At 48.2% G+C, this 10584-nt stretch overlaps 1 protein-coding gene across 1 annotated transcript; it reads left to right on the forward strand.

Moving 5' to 3' along the window:
• Window positions 1–3610: 3610 nt before the first annotated feature.
• On the forward strand, window positions 3611–4744 carry NPY4R2 (neuropeptide Y receptor Y4-2). Its single transcript, XM_055566442.1, has one exon. It carries the CDS (start codon window positions 3611–3613, stop codon window positions 4742–4744), a length of 1134 nt encoding a protein of 377 aa, XP_055422417.1.
• Window positions 4745–10584: the final 5840 nt, after the last annotated feature.

Consider the following 10584-nt stretch of genomic DNA (forward strand, 5'->3'; position numbering starts at 1 on the left):
GGCTCCCCTGGGGGTTGCAGGTGGTCCCCCTTATCCTGAGAGCTGCTTGGGAACTTAACCTGGAGACGCTATTTCACTGATTTTGCATTATAGTCCACCCTACCCCTCCCAGAATCACCACCCTCGGGGGTGCCCCTGGAAGACCTGAGGCCTCCTGGTCCTCACTGGGCATCTCTGAGGAATGCAGTGGGAAGTGAGAGACAGTCTTGGTGTGCGGTCCTTTGGGGGAATTCTAAACCGCCCAGAAAGTCTTGAAGTGGTCAATGTGGCTGCAACTCAGCAGCCCTGGTGAGTGGGTGTGATCACTTCAAGGTGATCAAGATGAAAAACTGCACTGATGGACACTCGCTTGGTGATAGCCCTGCAAGCCCACATCTCTCCCCTGGAAGCTTGTGCTCTTGTGTTCTGCCCTCAGGAGGGGCCTCTGAGGTTCCAAACTGCATTGGGAAGGAGACAGCTCTATCTAAGAGTGTCATTCCATTAGTAACTCCAAGCCTGGGTCTGTTTGGGAAGGATGAGGGACTGGAGAGGCTGGGATAGCCTTGGAGCTGCTGGGGAGGTGGAGGAGTCTGAGCCAATGTGCTGGGGCCCAAGGCCAGGGGACCCTGGGCAATGCCACCCCAGCTGGGGTACCTTGTTGCTTTGCTGAGCCATACCTCAGCACTGCAGGGTGCTCACCTGGTCAGGCTTTGTTGGGGACCCTGGATGTCTGTCTCCAACTCTGCCTCTGCCATTTCTCCTACCCCACATCAGCTCACCTCCTACTTTAGCACAGACTTCCCTTCCTCCTTTTTAAAAAATCTGTCTGGCATGGCCTGGTGCCAAGGCCTTCAGAATCAGACTAACCAGGGTTCTAGTTCAGCTTTGCCACTTACAGACTATGGGGACCTTGGGCAGCTTCCTTTCATCTAACTGGGCCTCAGTGTCCTCCTCTTTGAAATGGAGCTGATATAAAATCCAGCCATATGGTTTTGCTGTCTTTGCAGATTGAAAATAGTTGAATACTGGCGATTTCATATGGTTCAGCCTAATAGAGCCTTTCTCTCATGTCTAGGGTTTGGATTAATGCTCAGGGAGATGTCCTGAGCCCAAAGCTGAATGAAGATTAATGTCTGTCCCTTCTGCCCTGTCTCCCAGCAAAGCATGTGCCCTCCACAGTAAGGCAAGACCACCCACTGCTCTTTGGGCTCTTTCCAAGATTGGCTCCTGCCTTCTCTCTCCTGCTTGTCTTTCCAAATTCCCCTTTCTGCTCTTCTGGGCATGGCAGGTTCAGTTGTCCCATTCTCTCCCCAGGTCCCATCCAGGTACCGCCCTTGAGGCTACTTGGGTCTTCCAGGTGTCTGCAGGACCAAACTGCCACTGCATGCCCACTGCCACTGCCTTCTCCCTACTGCCTCTGTGCACTTTCTACAGAAGGAATCTAACTTTCATGCTGACCTGGGGCTCAGGGTTTGAATAATTGCTGCCTTGCCCCTGGAGTCCGCTTCTGGAAATCCTTGGTTCCTGTGCACAGAGGACCTTTCTCGGGTGGGCTCTTAGGGAGTAGGTTCCTTCCAGTGTCTGCAAGCTCTGGAGAAAGATGCAAGGGCCAGCTGGTAATTCTGCTCCTTTCTTGGTTCCCCAAAGATCTCCTTCCCGTGTTGTTGCTTTCCCAGCCCTAGCACTTCCCTCCTCTGCCCCAGTCCCCGTTGTTGTGGAGAAGGGTTGCTTTAGGTCCAGGCATCTATGTGGTCTAGTCAGCAGGGACTGGTGTGGAGTTTCCTGGCTCACTGGTGATCATCCCTTGTGTTACTCTTTAGAGACTCTTCGAAAAGGGGGCTGCAAGCCAAGCGAATCTTCAACCCTGCCTTCAGTGCTCCCATTCTAGATCCCACACGCTGCAATGAAGATCAAAGATCCCATGCGCCACAGCTAAGACCTAGCATAGCCAAATGAATAAATATTAAAAAAAAGAAGTTTAAAAAAACCCAGAAGAAAAATTCTCTTGTCTCTGGGATTGGGTAACTGAAATAACTAAACTATAAACTGTCTTTGAATTCATGACAATCTTTCCATGGCCAAATGTGATTCATCTTTCTAAGTCAAATTAAATTTATAGTAAGTGACATTTACGATAGCTGGCAAATATTATAGATTTTACTGACCTTTGGTTAATTTTGGTTATACCCTGTAAAAACTGCCTCTAACTTAGACTTGATCATGAAGAACATTTATATGTTAACAGTTCATAGATAGACACAACCATTATAGAGGCCCTAAAGAATGTCTGAAATAGGGCCCTTTTAAAACAGTACTTATTGAAACGGGGTCCAAGGACCATGTGATTAGAATCATATGGTTCGCTTGTTAAAGTACACGTTACTTGGCCCCATCCTGGACTCACTTAACTGCATTTCCTGGTGAGGGACTCTGGAATCTGTGCTTTCGATCTGCTGCTGGAGTGATTCTGAGGTCTCCTTAAGGTTGAGAACGGCTTGTGGGATTAGTGATGACTAGAGAAGTCTGAGGAAGGGAACTCTGATGGTGTGTGGTGATACGATGGCACACCACATCAAAATACCACATAAAATATTACCACCTGGAGGTTCTGGGGTCCAAATTCCAATTAGATCTTGGCAGAGAGTCCTTTGTGTTGAGGCACCAGAGGAAAAGGACCAGGGTGACTTGGAGGTGTGGACCAGGCCAGTTTCTGGGAGCTACAAGCTGTGACTTAAGCATAGCCATGGAGGGACCCATAGGGAAGTTAGTGGGCAGCCCTTGACCTCGGCCTGGTGTGTGTGTACTGGGGCAGGAGGAGAGAGCTGGTGTACTGAGGACCTAGTCTTCGGCATACCTGGCAGTCTTCAGTGCTGCCATATGTCACTGAGAAACAAGGCTGGCAGAGTAGGTGGGGGCTGAGACCAGGAAGGCACACTTCATGTCAAGCCCTGAGGTTCTGGTTCTGTCCTAGAGGGAATGAGGGGATGTCCCTGGTGGTCGCATGGCTAAGATTCCACGCTCTTAATTCAGGAGGCTTGAATTTGATCCCTGGTCGGTGAACTAGACCCCACACGCCTCAGCTAAGAGTTCACATGCCACAGTGAACATCAAAGACCCCTTGTGCTGCAACTATGACCCAGCACAGCAAAGTAAATACATATTTTTAAAAAAGGGCATAGGGTGCCATGGAAGGACCTGAGCACATGGAAGAATGTGTTGCTATTTCTGTTTGCATACAATTTGATAAGGGGATTTCCACCCGTGCTCCCTAAATAATTTTGTCCCTGAACTCTGCATACAAAATTTCAATTTCTTTATCATCAGAACAGCCTCGAACCCTGAGGTCAGAGGGAGTCTGTGGAACAGGTTCTGATGTCAGACAGACCTGGATTTGTATCTGGGCCCCATTACTTGTTAGCCATGTGGGCTAGTTAACTGTGGGCAAGTTGCTTTACGTCTCTGAATCTCAGGTTCTCTAGGTCTCAGCCTCGGGAAGGAAGCAGCCATGAACCTCTCTACCTACCCCCTACTCTTCCCTGGATTCCGCACAGGAGGTGCTATCCCTAAGTGCCATTTGTCTTTGCTTTGCAGGCATCATCCTTGAATCTCCTGAAATCTTCTCCTGTCCACCATGAACACCTCTCACTTCTTGGCCTTGCTGTTCCTAGGATCCCCACAGGGTCAGAACAGGAGCAAGTCAGCTTCTCTGTACACTCCGTACAACTTCTCTGACCACTGCCAGGGTTCCGTAGACCCCATGGTCTTCATTGTCACCTCCTACAGCATCGAGACCATTGTGGGGGTCCTGGGCAACCTCTGCCTGATATGTGTGACTATTAGGCAGAAGGAGAAGGCCAATGTGACCAACCTGCTTATTGCCAACCTGGCCTTCTCTGACTTCCTCATGTGCCTCATCTGCCAGCCACTCACGGCTATCTACACCATCATGGACTACTGGGTCTTTGGCGAGGTCCTTTGCAAGATATCCACCTTTATCCAGTGCATGTCAGTGACAGTCTCCATCCTCTCGCTTGTCCTTGTGGCTCTGGAGAGGCATCAGCTCATCACCAATCCAACAGGCTGGAAACCCAGTGTCACCCAGGCCTACCTGGGGATTGTGGTCATCTGGCTCATTGCTTGCTTCCTCTCCCTGCCATTCCTGGCCAACAGCATCCTAGAGAATGTCTTTCATAAGAACCACTCCAAGGCTGTGGAGTTTCTGGCAGATAAAGTGGTCTGTACTGAGTCTTGGCCACTGGACCATCACCGCATCATCTACACCACCTTCCTACTGCTCTTCCAGTATTGCATTCCGCTGGCCTTCATCCTGGTCTGCTATGTCCGCATCTACCAGCGCCTGAGGAATCAGGGGCGGGTGTTCCGCAAGGGCACCTGTAGCTCGCAGGCTTGGCAGATGAAGCGGATCAATGGGATCCTCGTGGCCATGGTGGCTGCCTTTGCTGTGCTTTGGCTGCCCCTGCATGTGTTCAACAGCCTGGAAGACTGGTACCATGAGGCCATTCCCATTTGTCATGGCAACCTCATCTTTTTGGTGTGCCACCTGCTTGCCATGGCCTCCACCTGTGTCAACCCTTTCATCTATGGCTTTCTCAACACCAACTTCAAGAAGGAGATCAAGGCCCTGGTGCTGACTTGCCAGCAGAGTGTCCCTGTGGAGGAGTCTGAGCATCTGCCTCTATCCACAGTGCACACGGAAGTCTCCAAAGGGTCTCTGAGACTCAGTGGCAGGTCCAACCCAATCTAGCCAGGTCTAGGGCTTCTTCTTGCTCTGTTCATTGCCAGGCTTTTCCACCTAGCTAAGTGGGCACATTTCAACCTGGGGGTGGCCTTCTGTCATTACTGGCTTTGTGGGGCCTAGATAGGGTAGCAAGGGCCTGTTTCTGTATCCAGTTGCCTTGTGAAGCCTGGCATTCATATGGTTCAGCTATTGTTCCTGAAAGAGTTCTGAGTCTGGATTCTGCAGGTCATGTACGGTATGTCTTGAGTCTGAGCAGATGCCAGAGCTGGAGATGGTCTGATTGTTGCAGGCAGAGTTCATCCTGTTAACTCAGCAACGTGTGCCCAAGCCTGGAAACCCAGGGGTTTTATCTCCACCAGTGAGACTGAAGACATGAGTGAAAAGCATGTGGAGTCAGAGTTCTGGACCTTGGTCAACTCCTAACATTTTTGGGAGACAATATTTGTGGATGGGCTTTGTACACAGTAAAGAGTTCTCTGGTAGCCGACAGTGAGATTACTCTGTGTCACTGGCACATCCAGCTGCAGAGAAGGGACCCTGGCAGCCTGCACACACTCCTTTGCAGTAGGCAAATTAGCCCTGAGCAGCAGGAATTCCGGGGTTCACATCTTTCTCCATCATTTTTCTCATTCTTTGCATCTGCCACCCTGAATGAAAGCACTGAGTCCTAGCAACTGGGCTGCCAGGGAGGGAGCATGTCTTTCTCTCTGTGTCCTGTAAGAACTCTGGAGAGGACTCGTTGTTTGTTTGTTTTTTGAGATTCTGCACTGCATTGGCTATAACCACATGTCATGTAATTCTCTGACCAGGGACTGAACACAGGCCCACTGCACTGGAAGTGCAGAATCTTAACCACTGAGTCACCAGGGAAGTCCTCTGGGGAGGATTCTGATAGCTCAGTCCTTAACCAATGACTGTGACCAAGTAGCTGGAATACTTTCTGTACCCAGGCCTGTGTCCCTTGACCACTGTTAGAGCAGAATGGTGGGGTCAACCCTACTAGAATCACAGGGATAAGCAGGATTATTGTATCAGGGGATAGAGGTAGTCCCCCAAAGCAGAAGTAGTCTTGAAGAGGAGAGAATAAATTAGAAAGATTTTTAGGTGTCAGATAAGATGACTTGGAAGTGGAAGAGAGAAGGAAGAGTCCCAGGTTGAGACTTGGGAAAGTGGATACATGTCTTGTCCGTTTAGTGTGATGGAGAGAGTTTTTGGTTTTTTGGTTTATCTGTGTGCATTCTGTGCTTGAGGCTCTCTTGGGTGTGCAGATGGATAGTCAGATGCTTGAGTCTGGAGCCCTCGAGAGAGCTTTGGCCAAGGCCTGACCAAGTCATGCTGAGGGGTGGGGCTGAAATGTGACTAGATGGGATGCGGGCTGATCTGGAGCTGGATGTGGGCCAAAGGAATTCCAGGTTCCCAGAGCTGAATCTGGCGATGGGACAGCGAGGTCAGCAAACAAGGTGGGGTCCTGGGATATGGGGTGGGGGTGGTGCTCAGCAGGAGGCTCTGCTGGACAGGGCGGAGATGCTGTTTTCCCAGAGATGATACCAGGGAAGTTGCCCTTCATCTCTTTTCTGTGGTCTTTCTTCTTTAGAGAATCAAGGACTGCTTCAAGGTCAAGCTTCTTGACTAGAAGATGGGAGTTGTTGCTGTGACTTACTGCTTTGTAGGGATACAGTGATGCCTGAGAAAATCCTGAAAAGACCTGCACGTTCTTCAGAGAAGAAATTTTTGCTTCCTACACCCTGTTGAGAGATGGTCTGGTGATGGAGGAGTGAGCACAGCTGTCTGTCTTAAAGTGGGTCATGCTAACTTGGATAGACATCCTTTAATGACAAGTTCCTTGGCCTGGCCTGGACTGGTGATAAGACTTCCCCAGAGTGTCTCTTTAAGGTTCTGATACATCTCACAACGGCTGCAAATGTATGGACATAGACAAGACTGGGGCTTCTGTGTCCTGAGAATAGACTGGGAAAGGATTTGCAGAGCATATTCAGATGCCTCCTTAGCTGAGAACAACCAGAAACTTCCTACTTCGGGCAGCTGAGAAGGCTTCTGCAGGGTGAACTTGCCAATGAACCACCAAACAGGAGGGTGCATGGCCCTTGAGGCTTCTAGTTGTTTAAATGTCACCCTTTATTTGAAACTGATTCTTGTCAGATTTTGAAAACAGTTTATCGGTGCAATTGTGTCCCAGTATGGAGCTCTCTTAAAGTACATTTCCTTTCATTCATGAAGCTATTAATGGGCATTTAATTAGTCGCTCAATCAACTGCCAAGGAAACCACACTGAAAATAGGGTATGTATTCAGAACAAAGAACTTCAACTGACTGCGATAGTCATATCTCCTTTACAGGTGGCGTGCTTTGTGATGGCCAGCAACCTGCTGCCACCTTGTAAATGTCATTTGCAGCCCCTGACTTTAAGGTGTGGGGCTGGATCTACAAAGGATTTCTTAAAGAGAGACCTCCTTTCCATACCTTTACTTTTAAAGGCCCACGTGCCTGAAGCAAGTGGGAGACGTGTGCAGTACCTGGCAGGTGTGAGCATCAGCCTTCTTCCTGAGCCCCAGGGCACTGACAGGGTGTGCTGCCAGTTGGCAGTGAGGCCTCTGTCAATCAAGGTGGAGGGAATACTGTGGTTCTCATCAAAATATTTAACTCTTCAGAGGAGATGGCAGGTGTCACCTTTCATCCAGTATTAGCTTTGAAACAGTTAAAGATCACTTGATTTATGTAAGATAGAGAGTGTTTCAGCATCTGTGAGATCTGGAATCTATGGCTATGGGCAGGGCAGAAGGGCCTGTAGCCTGAGCACTGGGGTGGACGCAGCTGCTGACCTTCATCCGGACTCACTGACACCTTCTCTGCAAGTAGCATGACTGAGCACCCTCCAGGTTGGGCAGGTATGAAAACAACTACCTGATGTAATGACAAAAGTGATCACAGAGTTCAGGAGGAGGAGCCAGACATTCTCCACGAGGGCATTTGGGGTAACGTGTCTGCAAGTTTACAGGGCCAGCGGGATGGGAAAAGGCTCATGTCATTGGGAGCCATGGAGGTAGCAGATCCGGTGCATCTGGAGATGGGGGTGCTGAGGGTAAGCCTGGACAGAAAGGTGAGATCTGGTGTAGGAAGCCTCACATCCCAGGCTGAGCAGTTTGACTCTATCACGCTGGCGAGGGAAGACGCTAAGTGGCCTTAGCAGAGGGTGCTGTGGTTAAGTTTAAGATTAAGAAAGCTGCCTTTGACAGGAAAAAGGAACTGGGGAAGTGAGAACTAATGCATTCAGCTGATTCCTAGTTTAGCTATTCTCTGTAGGCTGGCTTCAGAGACGCTGGTCTCCTGCAGAGCTCCAAGAAGCTGGCTCCATTTGAATGCTGAAGATGTTCAATCTTAGCAGATCACTTCCATGTCATAGGCTGGAACCCCAACCCTGGGCAGCTCCCCAACTCTGAATGCTAAGCTGGAAGAGTATGGCAGGCGACCAGAGTTCTGCCAAGCCAGGAGAGGTGTTGGTGTTTCTCTAATCATAAAAGCCCAAGGCTGGGATTCCTCTGCTGGAGTCCAACACCAGCCCAGCTAGATCCCCATGCTCAGCCCTAGAACAGGTCCACAGGCTGTTCTGGGGCTCATCTCTATGGGTTACTTCACTGACCCCTGCTCCAGTAGGCAGCGTGTAGACCGCCAGGTACTTTTTCCTTGTTTGCTCAGGAGCTTGGGGCCCTAATGCCATGTCCACAGCCTTTTGATTCAGCTGGCTAAAGGGAGGCCCCTCTCACTCACAAGCACAGAGTCCTGATGAATGAGGGGACTTGAGGGATGATGGGGATGTGCAGGACAGCTTGATAACGGGGCATTTACTGCTGTGCCCACCCACCTCCTCCTCAGCCTCCCCTCCACTGTCCAGGTCTCCTTTCCTAGACATTATGTGGGCCCACCCTCCAGCCCAGAAGTTAGGAGGGCCCTGTGTTCAGTTAAATCCAAGCCCACCAGGGTCTGGTTTGTTGTCCAGAAGGGGTGACTGAATGTCACAGAAGCCTTGTCATGTCATGGTAGCTGTCTTCGCATTGTTCAATGGATTCTGTGTCATTCACTCATTGAGAAAGTTTTGGAAATTGTTAACTCTGAGCCTTATTTCTGTAGTAGTCAAATGGAGGTGGGAATTGGATTAGAATATGTTCAGGATTCTGTGCTCTTTTAGGAGAGTCCGTGATTTCTTTATCCTTGTAGGAAACAGAGTCACTTTATTTTATAGCCCTCCCATCTTTCCATCGAGTGAAGTAGAGGTATAGTCACTGTGGAGAAGAGCATGGAGGCTCCTTCAAAACTAAAGTGAGAATGCCCATATGATCCAGTAATCCCATCTCTGGGATATATCTGGGGAAGATGAAAACGCTAATTAAAAAAGATACATGTACCTCAATTCTCAAAGCAGCACTATTTATAACAGCCAAGACATGGAAGCAAACTGAATATCGACTGACAGATGAGTGAACAAAGAAGATGCAGCATGTGTATACAATGGAATGCTACTCAGCCGTAAAAAGAATGAAATAATGCCATTTGTAGTAACATGGATGGACCTAAGTGAAGTAAGCCAGACAAAGGCAAATACCATGATATAGATTATATGTATAATCCAAAAAACAGCACAAATGAATTTATTTGCAAAACAGAAACAGACTCACAGAAATAGAAAACAAACTTCTGGTTACCAAAGGGGAAAGGGTGGAAGGGATAAATTATGAGTTGGATTAACAGATACACACTAATACATACGTATAATAGATAAATATCAAGGACCCACTGTATAGTACAGGGAACTATATCACTATCTTGCAATAACCTATAATGGAAAACAATCTGAAAAAGAATATATATAAATATACATACATTAATATAATAATTTAACATTCACTGTCCAAAACCGCAATTAGGTTGCACCGACCTAATAATAATAACTGGGCTTCCCTGATAGCTCAGTTGGTAAAGAATCCACCTGAAGTGCAGGAGATCCTGGTTCGATTCCTGGGTTGGGAAGATCTGCTGGAGAAGGGATAGGCTACCCACTGCAGTTTTCTTGGGCTTCCATTGTGGCTCAGCTGGTAAAGAATCTGCCCTCCATGCAGGAGACCTGGGTTCCATCCCTGGGTTGGGAAGATCCCTTGGAGAAGGGAAAGGCTAACCACTCCAGTATTCTGGTCTGGAGAATCACAAAGAGTCAGATATGACTGAGTGACTTTCACTTCACTTCAACCTAATAACATATATCAATCATATATATATATATATATAAATATATATAAATCTTACTTTGCTGTATACTTAAAGCTAACACAACATTGTAAATCAGCTATACTTGAATTAAAAAGAAAGAGAATGGAGTAGAGGCCCTTGCTGGCAGAGCCAGTTATCAGGACCAGTGAGTAAAATTCCCGGTACATGGTGGGAGTCGCTTGACTCTCATTAAATTCATAGTCTCATTTTCATGAGGGTTGTGCTGATTTTTCTGGCCTGGCATACTCAGGCCAGAGCTTGATTCTGTGGCTGGTTTAGTTAATTTAGACGTTTAGTTAACCTTAGCCATGTCAGAGCCGTGCAATTGGCTATTTAAAGACAGCCAATAGCCTCTTCAGTCTGAATTGTAACTGTGCACCAACTGAATTCAACTTCAGTCTGAATTGTAACTAGGACACATGGTGCTAGATTACGCACCATAAATGTCCAAAATGTTGAGAAAAAATGTGAGATGCGCAGGGTCAGAGGCCCACAGCATCTAGTTGCCAGCTTGCCATGCAGCCTCAGAACTTGTGCCCAGCACTGCATTCCTGACACTGCTTGAC

This window comes from Bubalus kerabau, chromosome 1 (genome assembly GCF_029407905.1).
Source record: "Bubalus kerabau isolate K-KA32 ecotype Philippines breed swamp buffalo chromosome 1, PCC_UOA_SB_1v2, whole genome shotgun sequence".
In the NCBI taxonomy this organism is placed as follows: Eukaryota; Metazoa; Chordata; class Mammalia; order Artiodactyla; family Bovidae; genus Bubalus; species Bubalus kerabau.